At 40.0% G+C, this 19,325-nt stretch overlaps 1 protein-coding gene across 1 annotated transcript in view; it reads right to left on the bottom strand.

The window, feature by feature from the left end:
• Nucleotides 1–19,325, bottom strand: part of LOC110970461 (protein jagged-1b) — a 59,638-nt gene that overhangs the window by 20,365 nt on the left and 19,948 nt on the right. Inside the window, exon 3 of the mRNA XM_051958066.1 lies at nt 5,659–5,716. Coding sequence (XP_051814026.1) covers nt 5,659–5,716 — 58 coding nt within the window. The remainder of the gene's footprint in view (nt 1–5,658; nt 5,717–19,325) is intronic.

The following is a 19,325-nucleotide window of genomic DNA, read 5'->3' as shown; positions in this document are numbered from 1 at the left end:
ACAGAGGACTGGGAATATGTGTGTGTGTGTGTGTGGCTCTATGTATATATGTGTGTATTTAAGAGATGCTGGTGAGGATAAAGGGAAACACTGCATGACAGTGACACTGAATCGGAAGCGGTGAAGAGAGGCTGAGTGCACCATGTGTGTGCTTACAGAGCCGAAGAGGAAGGGAAACAGCTATTAGCACACTCACATAACAAACCGCCTGATGGAGAGATGAGATCACTGCGGTTTGACACAAAGGAATGAAAACAGGGACACACACTGGCTGGTGTGTGTGAATATGTGTGTGTTTAAGGGTAAAAGAGGAGTGGGAACAGAGCGGACTGTTATCTCAGCCACTAACAGAGTCCTCCACCAGTAATAGTCAACCTTGAGGGCCCTGCTTTTCCAAACGCTTCTCATTCTGCTGCAGTGCATTCTGGGGTTTTCATTATTTTATAACTCTGGCATGTCAAGGAGTTAATTTCATCATCACCATTTCTGCACCAGAAACGACGGAGAAATAACTGTGTTATCATCCAGCACAGCAGGGAAGGTGTATAACAGAGTCTGATTTCTTCTGTAACGTGATTAGACGAGACGGCACAATAACAAGTGAGCACAAGTAGACGCTAAGAGGGAGCCCGAGACGGAGGAAGACAAATATTAGATGGCTAAACAGCAGAAACAAGAAGCCCTGAGCTGCTTTTGAAAGTACACTTTAAAGGAAAAAACAATGAGTAGCAGACACACTGGGATTGAGTCGGCAGGTAGTCAAAACACTTAAAGCTCTTTTTCTGGTCTCCGATTGTCCCCCACTGCCTGGTATTAGCTGTGAAGTGTTTGCCCTTGACAGAATTGAAAAAAGCCCTGCAGGAGAGAAAACACCTCCCTCTGACTTGCTATTCCATGTCACCGACCAACAAATCAATAGACCTATGGAAGTCAATAGATCAGCCGGATAGTGTTTGTGTCTCGTCTGTCTTTAATGTATGTGGCCAATCCTTATTATAGTTTTGTTTCCAGTTTTCATTTCACTGTAGACTGCCCCAATAAAATCATTCCCACGTGGATGAAGCGCTAAGTCTAAACATGTGTCTTGGATTTTGGAGACAAGCTGGTTTACATTATAATGCTTCTAATATTGAATTCCACTTTGTTTCCAGCTGTGGTGGCAGTTTTACAGGCGGATTGCTGTGTCAATACAGTTGAAACGTGGGTGAACGCGGTGGCAAACATGCTCCCCAAATGACCCTTAAAATGAGTGAAAAGAAAGAAGAGCATAAAGCAGAAGTAACTGCTGTTATTTTAGGATTATTCACTTATACAGTGGTGGCAAAGGCAAAAGTATACTGTCCCCACTAGCAGTGCTAGGAGCTTGTTTTTAAGAGTAGGTCCTCATTTTGTAATTATGCACACACAAAAAGTGGTATTCTTGTTCGTGATAAACAGTCTTGTCAGTGGTTTTAAGCTGTTCCATTTGTGGTGGCAAAAATCAGTTCAGCAAATGGTTTATGAGGAGGAAAATTCATTCAGCAATTTTATTTCAGTGCATTCAAGTTCCTCTTTAACCTCTAAAATCTCCTCTCTGAGTATTAAGAGTACATACTGAGAAGTAGCTGGGGTTTTTTTGCCATGAAAATGACTCCCCTCACACTTTTTCGGCCTTCCTCAACTACTTGCCGCAGCTCAAGCACACCAGCTCATCTACAGCGTTGCTCAAACACTATAAATTCCATTTTGCCCTTTCCATGTTTATGGATGAGCATAAAATACATCCAGGCATGCAGTCCAAAATGTGTGACAAGCACATTGACTGTCAGGATACAAATGAAGCTTAAAATAATGCTTGATATAAGAAGAGACTGTACGAGGAGATTCTCTGCCATCCATATTTTAAAAATTCATCATCAAAACAGTTGGAGTTGAAGTAGCTACTGCTGGAATTTGAAGGAGAATATACATTTTTAGCATGTCCATATAGTGTATGAATTCGCTGAAATACACATTGCGAACAAAATAAACAGCCTTGAAACTGCAGTGTACTGATGACAGTCTCAAAAGCACGGGTTCGAACTTCTTCAACCTTGGCAGCCATTCCTGGTGTGACTTTCTGGATAATTTTGAACGTGTTTGACTGAATTACTGCAATATTACAATGTGTTATGAATAATTTTGCGTGTACAAATTTGAATTTGTATATCCTTTCCATAGATGGTGCTCAAACACAGTAGGCAGTTCTAAATTCTCCAGAAATCTTGTGCCCACTGTGCTTGCCCACTATGCACAATATAATCAGCAATGCAATTGTACGTGTAGGAGACTGAGGTGTATCTGTTGCACAGTTTGCATCAGCCATGTATAATTCATGACTGAGCACAACATAATAACAGGCTGTAATATTGGAGTGATTTAGTCATATATGTTTAAAGTGGAAACAGATTCTGCAAGTTGACAGGATTGGTTCCTTTGGTTTGTTACGCATGAAACCCTGGAAGTCCAAATCCGTGTTTTCGACTCTGTCATCAGTACACTGCAGTTTTAAGGTGGAAATAAGGACAAGCTAACGAGGCCAAAAGCTACACTTTCACTGTGACGGTCTGTAACATATACATTAAAATAACCTTCAATGCTTTTAAAATCTTCAAATCTGGAAACATGGCGACACTGGTGAAATGAATTGTGCGAAAACATGAGCGGTTAAATGATCAAACAAGATTTTTAAACAAACCTTGACATTTGCCATGTGCCTGCTGCAATTTGCAATTTAATTCTGAAATTCATCTTCACAGCACTGGACAGGCTGACAATCTTCACCTCCCTTTTATTTAACGAGACTCAGTCAATATTCCCTCAGATCCGGAGGTGTAAGTAGCGGGTGGTCAGAGCTCATTATCTTTTGGAAATGTGAAAGCAAAACTGCCATCACATGCAGTTAATTAAACCTAGATGATGCCTACTGCTGGCTTTTCTTTTCATATCTAAATGTGTGCTCTTTTCTTTTTGCATGTGTATGGCATGATTATTATCGGCTGATTTGGTGAACTCCACTTTTCATTTTGTGTCCAGTCCTACAATAAATCGAGCATTTATGAAGTTGTAATGTTCAGTCTCTTGTTTTTTATAGAGGTGATGTTCAATCTGGAGATTAGAGATCAAGCTAAGTAACAGAACAACCTCAGTGTATGAAGCAATATGGCTAAGCAGCAGCACAGACTACATCCATCAAATGATGATAAAATTAAACTATGCGAACATTTAAAAAAAAAAAGTAAACTAACCAAAGCTATGCTGACTAAACAGTTTTGAGAAAATGTGACAGGTTAGCCACATCCTTGCTGAAGTGATCTACTTACTGTGGCCCACTATAGCTGTGTTTACACACTTTTCCTATACAGAAAAAGAAAACCTCCCTTGAAGTTTTACTATCTGTCTGACCACTTGTGTGTCTTGATTCATTCTGTTGCGGAAATGCCATCATGTTCCCGGATCTAAACACTTACTTTGGTGAGTAAAATGCCATCATAACTCATAAAAACGGAGGTCAAAACAGCGGAAATGACTTCCAAAGTTGTAATAAACTGGAATTACCCTTTAACAGACAAAGGTACGGGCCTGCACATTAACGCTAAACCTGCATGTTACTTAAACAAAACTCAGTGAAGGTCATTCTGTCAATGCTCAAAGAACATGATATTTTCTTGCTATTTCCAAGGACTGTTTCAGAGGGTACAGTCGTGCTCGGTAATCCTTTCTGATTAGCAGCAGGGGCTGATAAGTCTATTGAGACGGCTGCAGAACGCCCGTGTTTGGGCTGAGCTAAGCTGTCGGCCTACTGAATGGCTTTAGACACAATGTAAAGGCTGTCAGGAGCTCAGGTGGAAACGGAAGATAATGCAAACAAGATGTAAGAGCGGCGCTGGAGGGCAAAGGGAAGGAGGACAGGAAAGACGAACACAGAGAAGTAGGAAGATCTCTGGTGTGGTTTCTCATTATATCAGCCATCTTTCGGATGGGATTCCACTGGCTGGGAGGGAGGTAGAGGATGAGGGATGAAAGGCAGGACTGTGGCATGACAGGAATGAGGAAGGCACAGGAACATCTGTCTGTGTGCGTCTGTATGTGTGTTGTGCTTTTTATAGCATGCAGCTCACATTCCCTGTCATGGAAGCTTTTCCTGATTATGAGGAGAAACAACAAGATGACGAGCAGGAAATTAAAGGGTCTGGATAAAAGGCCCTCTAAACTCGTGAGATCACAGACGTTAAGACACAAAGGATATTTTCACATTGTTTCATCATGTTCGACCACACATACTAGTAAACAAGTGTTCGTGTTGTTTGCCTCTATGTAAACGTCGCTTGTTGAAAACTAAACTTATAAATAACTGTTTTCTTGGCCAGACGGAGGAGAAACTGCAGTAACCACATTTATGACCAGAAGCTGGCGTTTTGAAAGTTGTTTACTAAATATAAAAAACAAACAAACATGTAATTAAAAAAAGCTGTGCCTGAAATTTCCAGGAACTTTGCAATGCCATTTGATTTAATAAAGATATCGTTAAAAATAGCAATAACAGCAATGGAATATACTAAAAGTTAACCGGCCTTTGATGCATTTGAAACATTCTTGACAAATTTGGATTGACTATATAAAATTATCAAGCAAGTGGAATGTGCAATTTCTAAAACATTAGCATAAAATTTAAAGTAGCTGCACAATATAGGTAGCTAAAAAACAAAAGTAAAACTAAGAAACAAATCAGCAGTAAATACACTGAACAAACATTTAAGCAGTTGTGTTTTTTTATTTATTTCTTCTATCTCTGAGTTAATATGGCAACAAAGAATTAAAATAACACAAACTAGTCATGCTTAAAGCTAACTTAGCTTAGACTGTTTTATGTCGTGACCAGAATGTTCCTCTTTCACTTTTATTTTACCACAAAACAAATATAATGCCATTGAATTTTTTTTAAACATCTACATATAAAATATTCCAAACTTACAAAGCAGAGGTAAAACAACAACAAAAACAAAAAACAGCAGTTCATGCATTCTGGCTACTTAAAGTTAGCAGGAACTAGCCTTAGCTCAAACTAATATACCTGCTTTAAACTGCGCGCCAACATCTTATTAATTACCTATTAATTACATGCATCTCATTATTAAGACTCATTATTTAGGATGAAACACAGGTAGAACAAAAACAAAAACCCTAAACAGCAGCAGCTGCACTCTGGCTAGTTCGAGCTAGCTGGATGTAGCGTTAGCTAAAGCTATTGCGACTTCATTTAAGAACTAATTTTCATGCTTCGAAAATTCATCAAGCAATAGTGAAATACAAACATAATGGAGAAGAAAAATAACATCAACTAGTCACGCTAAATGCTAGCTTTGATGCATTTGAGATACAGGTTAAAATGATGTCCTGTCCAGAATCTTACTTTATGACTTCTATCTCATCATTTAAAAATATAATGCGACTGAAATGTCTCTTTAAAAATACACCAATTACTAAGTAATTAAAGGCGAAAAAAAGGAGAAGAGAATAAGGAGCACACACATTTTTGTTACTTTCTTTCTGCAGGAAAACTCCATGCTTTGTGTTATTTTATTTATCCCAACTATTGATATTACTGTCAAGAAACACAGACAAAAATTGCAGCTTTACCTGAATCAGATGTGTCATTATCATAGTCCAGAGCCTCCAACACCAGAGAAAAGGACTTCTGCCAAGAAAACACAAAAAAAATGTCTCAAGCATGTGCTGTAACATACAGTTTAGAGTTAAATATCACGTTTAACAAGAAAAATGTGTTTTCTCTGCCTATTCTGCCAGTCTTTTCCTTTCTCATATTGTCCATCCCACTGTGTTTGAAAGCATAGTCCAGGCTGAATATGTATTGGACTTGTGAACACATGACAATCAGCCTTTAAACCAGCCCTGGGCAGAGTCCAAGTCACAAATAACAACCACATGATACAATTCTGTCCAGCACATTGAGTATTTAGGCCTGTTTTATATTTTCCACATTCAGACCACAAATGGGAAAAAAAAATCAGGATCATGATCATTTGGAATTAAAGACGCTGGTTTTGTAGATGGAGGTTCAAATTAGGTTTTAATCCCGGGGATAGGCTGTGTTTTGACCTTTACTTTTTTGATTAAACACTAGTCCCTGGCTGTAAATATCAGTGTGCTGGACATGAATGTTGATCAGTAGTAATGGTATCTGGCAGCCTATGGGGCATGATGTGCACAAACTCACTTTTGTGAATGTCAGTTTCAAAATGGAATTTTAAAAACATTTTAAATGCTTTCCCTCTCAGCTATAACAGGTATAGCCTTGCTGTGTTTTGGATATTCTTAAGCTTATAAAATCCCTGTGTTTAATTGGCATTAGTAAAACTGTGGAAAAAAGCAGGAATTCATGTTTGCAAATGTGTGGAGAAGATTTGCAAATGAAATGATTTTAGCTCTGAGGAAAAGTGAATGCTTTTATTAACATCTGATTATAGATTCAAAGTTCAACATCACACATGCACAAGTAACAAGCACAGGTTTAATTTTATGTTGTTTTCCAGTGTTCTGAAATCGTCAAACGAAGGGATTCTCGCATTTTTCTGCAGCAGAAATCGTTTCTAACCATTCACAAAAAGGAATTCCTCTAGTTTTTCCACTTCAGGTTCGCAAATGGTGATGTTCAACCGCAGGCTTTCAAAGTATTTCTTAACATTTCACAGTTTTAAAGGGTTATTGACCCTTTATGAGCCAACACAGACCTCGTTTTCTCAACCTGAAAGTGTCACAGAATGAATATGACCTATTCTTGGCCTCGGCCTTTAGAACAAGGACATGCATCAGAAGTGATTCACTGTCCTGGCAAACCAAGGCTGCAGCTGGGTGCTGATTCAAGAAAACCACAACCTGCTGCATGCACGGAAATAAAAAGGAGAGAGAAGAGGAAGTTACATGTAAAAATCCTTGTTCAGTTTAATGAATTCAATCCAGCCCTTCTTATTTTGCCTTCTTTTGCAGCCTGTACTGCAGCATGCAGGTCAATGTAGCACTCCACTGGACTAAATCTAGATGTTTTCATTATAATTCAGAGCCTTAAGCGTAGATAAAGTCAGTAAACATAAAGCTATCCTGCAGTACTTGCCGGACGTCTTCTCATGATGACTTTGAGCTTACAGCGATATCACACTCTGGGGAGATAACAGAGGACAGGTGTTTTTTCTTGTCTTCCTCCTTTCTGATGCATTCATTCAACCTATGGACCAGCAATGAATAATTCAGACCAACACTTTCCCTCTACAACTCTCAGTCTCTCTACATTTCCTAGTTCTCTCTGTCTCACATCCACCCACCCATCCCTCCCTCGGTGAAACGCTCTAGCGGCTGCCATGCAAATCGCTCCACCTTGTGCATTATGGGGAAGGTTCTCCTGAAGGGCTACGCGGATGTGCGGTCACGTCTTTGCTCGGGTAGCGTACAGCCAGAGGGAAGAGACGAATGGGAGGAGAGGAAACAAGGTGCCGAGGGAGGAGAAAAAGGATAGAAAGCAGGTGAAGAAGAAGCGTGAAGAAAGAGAGAGATGGATTTGGAGGGAGGTTAGGGGCAGGAGGTCCGCAGCAACATTAATGTCAGCTGGAGGCGACACGCGAAGAGCACAGGGGAAGATGAGGGGTTGCAGTAAAGGTGCAAACTGTTAGGGGAGCGAAAATTGTGTGGCAGAAAGCACTGAGTCAGGGATTTGCTTCAAATGGAGCTCCATCCAGTGTGTCCACACTGCAACTGATGATGAGATGGGAGGAAAAGCCGAGTGATTGTGCTGAGAAGCGGGCGAGAAAGCATAATTACTGAGGGAGGTTGGAGAGAAAAGGGCGCAGAAAGGTGGAGGAAAACTGTAGCTGTGGTGGAATAATTTGTAGGACTCCTGGAGTTTGTCAGATTTTCAGAGACAGACAACAAAGAGGTCAGAGAGAAGCGAAAGGATGGTGAGATACAACAGGGGAGATTAAAGGACAAGACAGAAAAATGGAGAGATGAGAAGATAAAAGGTAGCAGGGGGAAGTGGAAGAACGCCCACACGCTGTCGAAGAAGTCACGGTGCTAATGAGATGTGTTGGGCTGCAGAGGGCTTGCTGCCAGTTCATTAAGGCTGGCAGAGAGCAGGTAACCCACAGATGGACCAGCTGGAGTCATTAAGCTTCGACTTAAATCTCTCACCTGAAGCAATGATTTACATCTGCACTGTGGGACTCTGCTGTCTATTGTAAAAACATCCGTTCCAGCATCAGCGGTGGGAGAAGCTCAAACATTTTTTCCACTATTACTGATCAGTAAAGCAGCAGATAAACACTGCACTCTGAGAACCTGCATTCAAAGCAGAGGTTTGATCAGTAAAATTGACTTAAAGTATTAAAAGTAGTTGTTCTGCAGAAAAAAAAAAGGCTTTCTCTGATTTAATTCCACAAGGCTTTATTGGAGTGTTAAAACTCTCTAATACCAAAAATTAAGTTTAAAATCAACTTTTCATTTTTTGGTTTTTATTTTATTGTTTTACTGCCACATCTCTTCAATCAGCTAATCCTATGTTAAATGGGCGCGACTCGTCACCCAGGTAACCGAGAAAATGGAAGCGCAACATCAAACATGTTTTGAAAAAGTAGTATTGTAAATCAAATTGTCCAATTTTCCTAAACATAACTGAACTTCTAACATGCAGTAAAATGATCAATTTAACTGGACTCATGCCACTAGCTGCAGTTTAGTTGTACAGGAAAGTCATTTTTAGAGGCAGCAGTGTGTAAGCAGCATATCACTGCTGTAGCTGCTCCAGATGGAGTTAGTTTAATTACTTTATGTCCAGTTTGTCATATAGTTTAGTCCAGTGTGTCACAACCTGCAGGTCAGTCCTCCCTCAGTGGGTCAAAAGCTAAATTTGAGATGATTAATGGAAGCCGAAAAGGAGGACAAAGGTACCTGGTACTCTGATTTGTACTCATTTTATTTATTTTTGTGTGAAATATTGGACAATTTCACCTCTTCTTTGCCTTGATTTGTTAAATAATGAAACCCCCTGTGAAATTTACAGGAAAAATTATCTTGAAACTGTTAACAAGACTTAAGCATGACAACACAGCTTTATTTGGATGAACTGATGAGCCAAAAATGATGAGAATCAATGATTTAAAACTTTTAAAATATACTGAATTTCACATCATATATTTCACAGTCATAATCCACTCAAAATGTTTCAGTTTAATTATAATTGGGCTATTTAAATCATTTAAGGTGGTAGTCGACCCTAATTTATTAAACAATTTATTTTGTTATAATTTCTAAACAATGCAACCAATCAACACAAAACTTGGCACAAAGAAAGATAGATTTAGTAGAAGCATTTTACATTTAGCTAAAGTCTGCCACATTTTATAGTTTCCATGGTAGCAACAGATTTGGCGAGATACAAAAAATCTTGTGGAACAAATATCTTCAGAAGGAAAATAGCTATCAGCACCAAATTTGGTGTGCTGACTCCTTATGTTATTATGTATGTTTTAAGTAGACAATTTTTCCTATTTTTGTATACTTGAATGATAACCATGAAAAGAGTCCTTTTTTTCTATTTGAGCAGAAATATCAGATGAAGTAAAAATCTGTCTACTTAAAACATACATAATAACATAAGGAGTCAGCACACCAAATTTGGTGCTGATAGCTATTTTCCTTCTGAACATATTTGTTCCACAAGATTTTTTGTATCTCACCAAATCTGTTGCTACCATGGAAACTATAAAATATGGCAGACTTTAGCTAAATATAAAATGCTTCTACTAAATCTATCTTTCTTTGTGCCAAGTTGTGTTGATTGGTTGCATTGTTTAGAAATTATAACAAAATAAACTGTTTAATAAATTATGGTAGACCACCTTAATCTGAGCTATAACTGGCATTTAGATGTTGCTCAAGGTCTTGTTGTGTGCCTTCCAGAAACTTTCATACAACCTTCTTGGTTTGTCGTTTCCAGATTAATACGTGTTCTTTTTATGTTGCACTTTCTGTGTGTTTTTAAACATAACATAAAAACATAATGTGATTATTTGTAGTGTTTTTGCGTTGACACTGACATATAAAATTGCATAAAACTGGTAAATTAAACACGTTCACACTGTTTTCTGCTATATTTAAGCAAATGCACTTCCACCACTGGACAGAATTGACGTTACTGCAGCATAATATGAGCTCCTCTCTGCTGCAGCTGGTCGGTGAACGTTCAGTGGATAAAAAGGCTGCTGGAGGGTTTTGACGATCGCGCCGGTTATGATGAACTGTCCACTACTGCAAAATGCACACGCAGCATTACCTCACTGCTGGCCTGCATGCAGACCTCTTAGCCTTATCGTCTTTCCAATCGTCCTCCCTCGTCCCTCACCCTCCCTTCCATCCACCCTGTCCTCCTCTGCCTCTCGCTGTCCACACCCTCTGCCAGCTGTCATGGCCAGCTACGATATGATGGAAGTCCAGAGCCTTTTGTTTTATCTTTGTCTGTTAATAACGTCCTCCCTGTGATGCACAACCAGGTAAGTCATGACTCACCACCGATACAGGAAGGGAGTCAGCCCTGTTGTTGAGGACGTGATGTACGGCAGCCCTGAGGGGTCAAACTAACCCAGGTTACCGAGCTAAAATCACAAAAACAACTGTGCCTAAAACAACTCCCCTACAATAAGCTCTTCCTGACAACCCTTCCAAAACACTCACATGGACACTGTAAAATAATTATTTTGCAATCACAAAGTTTATGATGTCAGGCGAAGAGGTCGACTCGCTTTATGTGACATCACAGTTTATTTAAGAAAAAAAACAACTGGCACAGAGAAGGAAATTAAAAGGTCAACAACATAAACAAGAAGCTGATAAGATCACAATCAAAGCTGGAGGGATATTTTAACCCTGTTCTGAGACAAACAACATTATAGTGCTGTTTGTTTCGTTTGTGGCGATAATGAGTGAAAACCGTGGGAAATGACATAATGGGAAAGGTGTGTGTACGTGCCTGTAGTGTGTGTGTGTGTGTGTGTGCTGACTAAAATAGCTCCTCTCAAAACAAGGATAAGAAGTTCATCAAAAACAACAAGTACATGTTTTCTCTTACAGACTTAACAGATCACAAAGGAAATTAAGCCATTAAGTCAAATTAAGCTCTAATGTCATCATGATAGCGTTCTGGTGTTTGTCGGTTAGAAGATTTACTGTTCTCACAGATTAATATTTGCTAAACAGTGCTAAATAAAAGTAGAGCTGAGGCTGATGGAAATGTCAGTGGTTTGGCAAGTTTTAAACAAGAAATGTTTGTAATTTAATGGCACTCCATCCAGTCATGAAATATTACAGTCTGGACCAGATTATGTCCAAATGAAAATGCTCAAGACAAAAAACACATTAAGAAAAAAAAACGCATCACTAGTCTTTCCTTTCTCTCACAGTATATGCTGATTTACATAATTATTTCCTGGCTGACAGTATTCACTTGCCAATTGCAAATGAATGAGAATTATAGTCTCCCCTGTATTCCAGATCTAATAGTTCCTCCATTCATTAAAATTAATCAAAGCTGCCCTTAATAAGTGTGTACTGTTGCATGCAGTATTCATACATCTGGAACATTTCATTTTATTAAAACATACCACCCCTAAGTTGTTGCTCACAGCTTTAATAGTTCCATATTTGTGATATTTTATATGAAATGTTAAATGCGTTGAAGTTGTGTTTTTCACATTTCTGCTACCAGTGTCACATGACTTTAGTGAAAAGTCTTCACACGAATCGTCTCTTGCAAGCCACAACTGAAGAAAGCAGCACAGAACGCAACTAGTTGATCCTGTGACCTCATTTTAGCTGGGTGAAGAATGATCCTAGATGTTTAGAGTGAATATCACCCAACTTCCAGCTAGAAATCTACATTTAAATCTCAGCTGGTCCTCTTTGGGTGCAATCAGTGCATCTAAAGAACGCCCAGAATCACTTCTTATTTGTTTGGTGTCTCCCATAGCGCATAGTGGTCTGGTTGCACCTCACTATCATTCTGCTACAGGAGGAAAAACACTCTGGCTTGTTTTTATTTCTTTAAACCAACAATAGTTGTTGTAGCTGGGGGAAAATGAAGGGTAAAGCTTTGGTGTTCCCTCAAAATAGTGACGGGAGCAAGCAGGGAGACGTCTTTAAAGTGGATAATTTAACAAAAAAAAACCAACGCTCTGCAAAACTTGACACTTTTAGTGGGATAGTTTGCTGCTCGGTGATTGTTGTTTCTCATAGTTAAACACAAAAATTGAAACACACAGATAGCAGAAGGAAGGACGAAGCCGACCAAAATCAGTGGCAATTTATGCTCGCATCCAACATCCGGAGAGAGTCCAACTTCTCCATCTACATCTCCTCCACTCAGCAGCCTGATACACTGTTTGTTTTCTGCAACATCTGTGCATTAATCTGCTGTGAGTTTGGGTGACTGACTGGACGTCTCATTCTCAGTGAGTGTTGCCAGTCATCGTGTGCAGGTTGCCTGACTGTGGCGTGTCTGGAGAGAGCAGGGGTTTCCCAAAAAACAAGACAACATCATAACAAGAGAATTAGTCTGGATGATAAACCGTCCCTTCCCTCAGGCTGCAGGCTGTCTGCTCGTCCCCTCACACCAGAGCCGGAGATCACAGCGAGCTCAAACCGCTGGGCAGACATTTGTCATTCCATGCCAAACTCTATTAAATGAAGGTTTAAATAAGTCAAGCTTGTTTTCCATCCTTCAAACTCCCGGCACGGCCGCTTTTCACTGCTCCACTTCTCATTCCTCCCTCCCCCCTCATCGATGCCCCCTTCATCCCTCCCTCCCCTCCTCCCTCCATCTCTCCCTCCATCTCTCTCAGACATGGGCAGGGTAGGATATCCCGACAAAGCCAGGCTGTACAAACACAGCTCTACGACAGGAAGAACTCACAGCCCTGAGAGAGGAATTTCCCCTCAGAGCTCACACAGTAATGCATACATGCTCACTCTCTCTCTCTCTCTCACACACACACACACACACACACACACACACACACATGCAGACATGTCAGCCAACACACAGTTCACACAGAAGCGTCCAATATTGTCCTCCTAACAATCTTCACATACTCTGCTTTCAGCTGCAGCATGAACTAAATTGAGATTGTAGCAGACAATGCGTGTCACTTATCGGTTTTTGCACCTTTTTGGGGTAATCGCTCAACCACAGCTGCCATCTGTGGAGGCTGAAACACTTTATTTTACGGGGCTGTAGTTTGGAGAGAGCTCGATAGTGACTGCATGATAGATACACAGAGAAACTTTAACTGGTTGTGTTGAATTTCTAATGAGGAGCTGGTTTAGCAGATGAATCAGATTTTAAAATAAGGCATTTTTTTTATCAAAGCAAATCCTCATTACAGAGACAGACAGCATACCTATAATCCCAACAGAGCATCCATCCATCCATTCTCTATACACCGCTTTATCCTCACTAGGGTCGCGGGGGGGTGCTGGAGCCTATCCCAGCTGACTCAGGCGAAGGCACAACCCGGTCTCACGGGGATTCGTGAAACTGTCACGTAAGTTTTAGTTTCGGTTTCGTGCGCACCAACACGATTTCGTCATGTTTTTCGTGCCGCTCACCACGAAATGTTTTTCGCTGTGGTAATCACATCTGAAAGTGGTTTATACCGGCGGATTCATGACGATCTAAGCTGTCCATCGGCGTATACTGCTTGTGTGATCGCGTTTGCGGCCGCCGGCCGCCGGACATTCTTGAAATTCCTATGCAAATTGGTAAGTGTACCACTGGCTTATGGTTAGGTTATGGTTAGGTTATGGTTAGGGTTATGTTTAGGGACGATGTCATGCAAAATATAGCGTTGGATTCGCCACGGTTTTACATTAAAAATATAATATACACATTCTTTTGAAATACGTTCTGAGTGGCACGAAAAGTCCGCCGTTTAAAATACATTGGTGCGCATTTCGTGGTGAGCGGCACGAAAAACATGACGAAATCGTGTTGGTGCGCACGAAACCGAAACTAAAACTTACGTGACAGTTTCACGAATCCTCGTGAGATCGGGCTGGAAGGCAGGGGACACCCTGGACAGGTCACCAGTCTGTCACAGGGCTACATATACAGACACACACTCACATTCACACCTATGAACAATTTAGAGTAACCAATTAACCTCAGTATATTTTTGGACTGTGGGAGGAAGCCGGAGTGCCCGGAGAAAACCCACGCATGAACAGGGAGAACATGCAAACTCCATGCAGAAAGATCCCAGGCCCACTCCAGGATTTGAACCGGGGATCTTCTTGCTGCGAGGCGAAAGTGCTAACCACTACGTCACTGTGCAGCCCCCAACAGAGCATACAACAGAAAAATATCTAAGTATGAAAATAAATAAAAATGAATCAACAGGAAATAGAAATATGATGTAGACTTGAAATGTTTTCCATCCATATTTTTATGCACTTTTCAAATTGCACATAAAAGAGTGGAAGTCCTAAAAATCAAACTCTAAATGGTTTGGGAGGTGGAAAAATTGGTTTACTGGTAAAAATAAAATGCAACAAAGTGTGATGGAAACAGACTGAATGAAAAAAAAAACTCTTAACGTCCACTCATATTTTCACAGCACGGAAGGAAAATTGTGTCCAGTGAAAAAAATCAAGCCTGAGCGGATCACTGAAACAGGTCATATTTCTATCTTGTTTTCCACATTATTTATTTTTGTTTGAGTGGTGCTCCTTTACTTTCACCATGCCTCATCTGCATAATTTTAGCTGCCAACCATTTATCTCGACAAACCAGCTGCTAACATAACATCAGTGGATGTATTATTTGGCAGTTTGTTTGAAAATTTGTGCATAATTTGGATGGAAGCTGGTTTATTGTTGAATTGAATGTATGCCTGCAGACAAATTTCACATTTCTGCACGTGCAGCACGACCTGCCGTGCTTGTAATTAACTGGAATAAATTAAGCAGAAGTGTACCTAATTAAAAACAGTCTCTATTTTCACTACAATTAGCACCAAATCACATAGCTGTCTCCAAGAAACATCACTGAAGACTATTTGGAAATAATACAACTCCTTAATGTTAAATGTTGTCACTGAAATCAAACTAGATTGAAACATAAAGATTTATACTGTTGCTTTAGCCGGCCATCATTTATCGGCTGGGTTTATTTGTGCTTTTTAGCTCTACTTTTTGATCTTTTTTTAGCCATATAACACATGCTTAGTGATTCATTTATTCCCATTTTCATCATGCAACATTTCCACATCTGTACAACATTTCTCGTTCTCCTAATATATGCATGATAATGAGATGTGAGAGTCTGTGTATGTCCACGGCAGTGATTAGTTCAGGGATAGAGATGCTGTTTCATAGTAATTTATTCTGTCAGCTAATAAAGGCAAAAGATAGACAGCTTTTCTCTTGTTTCTGGACTTAAAAGGTAAGTTATTTAATCATCTTTCATTGCACTTCTCTGGTCTTTGAGCTTCAAAGTTTGCCAAACAGTAGAAATCCTAGCATGTAATGAAGTATCAGACATTCATGCTCATGTCCAGCTTCATAAGTTTTTGCCTGCAAAAAGCAATTAAACAAATGCACTTCAGCCTTTATGCACATATAAAACACACACACACACACACATGCGAGCAGGAGACTAACTTTCAATTAAGCGTTTGTTTGCTGTGAAAATTAAATTAGCCGCAAACGTTTAACACAACTTTCAAAATTCATAATCTGCATTTGAACGTTTGGCGTTGTGCTGCATCAGAAAGTAATTACAGACTGACACACAAACATGCAAACGGTTGTCATGACAGCAGCGGTGCCCGGGCTTTGATTGGATGGCCGACACCTCACCTGCACTATAAATTAGTAGTGGAGGTAACCACAGTAACAATGTCATTACTATTCCAGCAGCAGGGCTCCAGGTTTGTGTAGATGTAAAGACGAGTGCATACAGTACAGTAGATGCGACAATCTGTGGATTTATGGTAAAGAGTAAAGATCTGGCACTTTGGATCGGTTTCTGCTCAACTGAGGAGTAAAATAAAATGTCATGTGCCCACTCAAGCTCCCTGAAGAGTCACATCTTTGTGTCAAACATGATTATTGTGTTATTGATCGATTCAGTAACAAAGAAAAGACATCAATCTGTTTGGATCAAGGAGCGGCGAGAACACAGGAGACACAGGGGCTCATTTGTGAATTTCAAAAGTCTCTGCGGATATTATCCACCGCCGACCATCTCCCTACCCTCAGGTGGAAAACGCACACACACACACACACACACACACACACACACACACACACACACACACACACACACACACACACACACACACACACACACACACACACACACACACACACACACACACACACACACACACACACACACACACTAGCCCCCCAGTGTGCAGCCGTCCACCCCACCCTGCTCTCATGACCCCATCTCTATAATTACATGCCTCTGCTCTCACATTCTCGACGTCTCTTCTGTTTTTCTTCCATTGTGGATATAATTAGCCTCAGACTTTATCTTCGCCCTCACTCACTTTCCATCCGTCCACCAACACCACCATCATCTCCACCTCGACACCTTCTCTGCCTCCATTCAGACTCTCTTTCGTCAGAGTGGGGAGAGGAAGCTCTACTGAACAGCAGCACAAGAATGCCCAAATTCTAGATTACAAGCAAAAGTCCTGCACTGAAAAGAGCTAAATAGGCTGAATGCATGTCAAGTACAAGTGAAAGTAGTGGTATAAATAGTTTTGTTTTTTAATTTTAAAGTTTATTTTCACAATGCAAGAACAGATATGTTATCTTCCCGTTTTTTTAACCAGATATTGTCACCAAAGTGTAACGTAAGAAGGCGAACATCCCACTTGTAAATCCAAAATTGCAGAAGCCATTAAAAAAAGAGTCTACAATTAATCACCTCTGGTACAATAAAATCTGGTTTAAATCACACCTTTATGAAGGAGAAATATATCCAACTGTCAAGATACACCGTTTTAAAAATTAAAAATCAGGTAAAACAGCATCATTTTTTTTCTCCTCTCTTTGGATTTTACTCCTTTCTAGTTGGTTTCATTACAGTTATCCATATAAAGTGCGTTTTTTCCCTTTTCCTAAATTAAAAGGAACATCCATGGTAAGTATATGGTGCCTGTCATTTGTGTTTTGTTCCATTTCTGTATGATATCTGCAAATAAAATAAGATATATGACAATAATAGAGTCTGATGCGTTGGTGCCGTTGCAGCTTGTCGTGATGCAGCTAGTTTTAACTACGTGAGTTATCATACGATGAATATGCAAGGAAAAAGAAATGACAGTGAAAAGTATTTTAGACGTCTCTCTGATTTTCGTGTTTTTGTGTGAAATACGGGATAATTTTGGAATTTTGGACCTTCAGCACTTCCTGAAGTGAAAATGATTCCCTGACCTTAAAGGTGGAGTAAGTCATTTTTACCCTTTTTGCCAAATTCAGTAAATATCTCCTCATGGTCCACAAGCTTTCCACAAAAAATCCAGTGTTTGTGAACAGGCCAGCTCTGTAAATGTAAGAAAAGTCAATGCACTGATCCACACTACACCTGTCCAGTCCACTAACATCAGTGGTCATTCATGCTCGTTCACAGGTATGGACTATGTGCACAAGACTGCCCTACGAATCTCTGCACATTTTCTGGGTGAATTCACAGGATTTTTTAAACACTGCTCCCCCTTATTTTTTTGCACAGGAAGGTTTTTGTGCCGCAGCAGAGAGTCGAGCTTGTCAGTTGCAGCTGTCAAACGCTCGTCTCCTCCAACGTTTCAAAGGGGAAGTGTCAAGCGAGGAGCCGGTCTCAGCACCACGGGGTTCTGCTTCTTCACTCACGGACACAGACTGAGACTTCCATCCTCTAACAATGTGACAAGTGGATTGTGCCTCGGGGTTTCTCGGCACAGCAACAGCAGCGGCAGCAGGATGCCGGAGGCTGATTCCAGCTCCACCGGGGAGAGGATGGAGTCTGCAGCCGGATCTGTGGCTGTTCAGGCCAGAAAAAAAGAATCTAAACTGCTTACTCGGGCCTGTTTTTACTCTGCTGTGTTTTCGTTGCTGTCATTGTGCAATTATTTGTTATTCATTTGATGGTATTTGATTTTATAACATTTGTTTTGTTTCAGCTCTGAAGAGGAGAAATCCACTTCCACAACTGAAAAAATGCTTTGTCTTTGTTTCCCTTACCCAGTTGCCATTGTTGCTGCCACTGCAATCGGTGAGTGTTCATTTCAGGGAGTTAAGGCTTCTCAAGAAGGGGAGAACCGAGTCTGTTTAACAAATGTTCTCAAAGAATTACTTAGTCAACCTTTAACTATAGCGAGGTGACATAGATCATTTGACCTTAACAAAGCACTTACTGTAATCTGAGTTTGGAATTGACATGTGAGTGTCAAGAAAAGACCTCGAAATGTCCAAAGTCTAACAATGTATTCATTTGACTCCCTGGTATTTTTATTTGTGAGATTTATCTAAAGAGTTTAGAGAGGAAATCAGTCTTTGGCAAATGTATGTAAAAAGGAGCCTCATCTAAACACAAAAGTCAAAAAGGTTCAGAACCAAAGTCTCTTTATCAGTTAGTTGCATTACCATGTGTATTGATACTAAATGTATGATAGTCTGATCATCTGCATCGTCCTTTATGCTTCAGTAATGGGGGTAGATTAACAGCCACTGTCTTAGAAAAAAATTAAGCTAACATATCATTTATCATCTTGGTTTGCCTTTAAAAACATTTCAAACAGCCATTCCTAACTGTCTAAATACAGCTTAAACTGACACCTGAAAAGAGAAGTAAAAGTTTTTTGTGTGTTTTAATTTTGTCTGTCTCACCTGTTTTTGTTTTTTTCCCCCTTTTTTTAGGTCCTTTTACAATTTTTTGGCTTCGATATTTAGAAGTTCAATTTATGAATGTAATTCCTTCCCCCCACTCCACTGATTGTTGCAGTTCGAGCACACCAGCTCACCTACCGCACCGCTAAAACACTAAAAGACAAGGTGTATTATTGGAATAGTTATGGCAAACATGTTTGAACTGGAAACAGATACAGAAGAAGAATAATGATACACAAAGTCCTACTCTCACAAGCTGGCAGGTTGGTTCTTTAGGTTTGTTGGGTATGAAGCTCCAGATGATGATCACTCATGATGCACCTCCCAGCATATAAATAAACACCACATGGACATAAGATTAAAAAAAA

The sequence above is a fragment of the Acanthochromis polyacanthus genome, chromosome 13 (genome assembly GCF_021347895.1).
Source record: "Acanthochromis polyacanthus isolate Apoly-LR-REF ecotype Palm Island chromosome 13, KAUST_Apoly_ChrSc, whole genome shotgun sequence".
NCBI classification, from domain to species: domain Eukaryota; kingdom Metazoa; phylum Chordata; class Actinopteri; family Pomacentridae; genus Acanthochromis; species Acanthochromis polyacanthus.
Note: the sequence above shows the minus strand (reverse complement) of the source record. Positions and strands in the feature narration are given on the sequence as shown.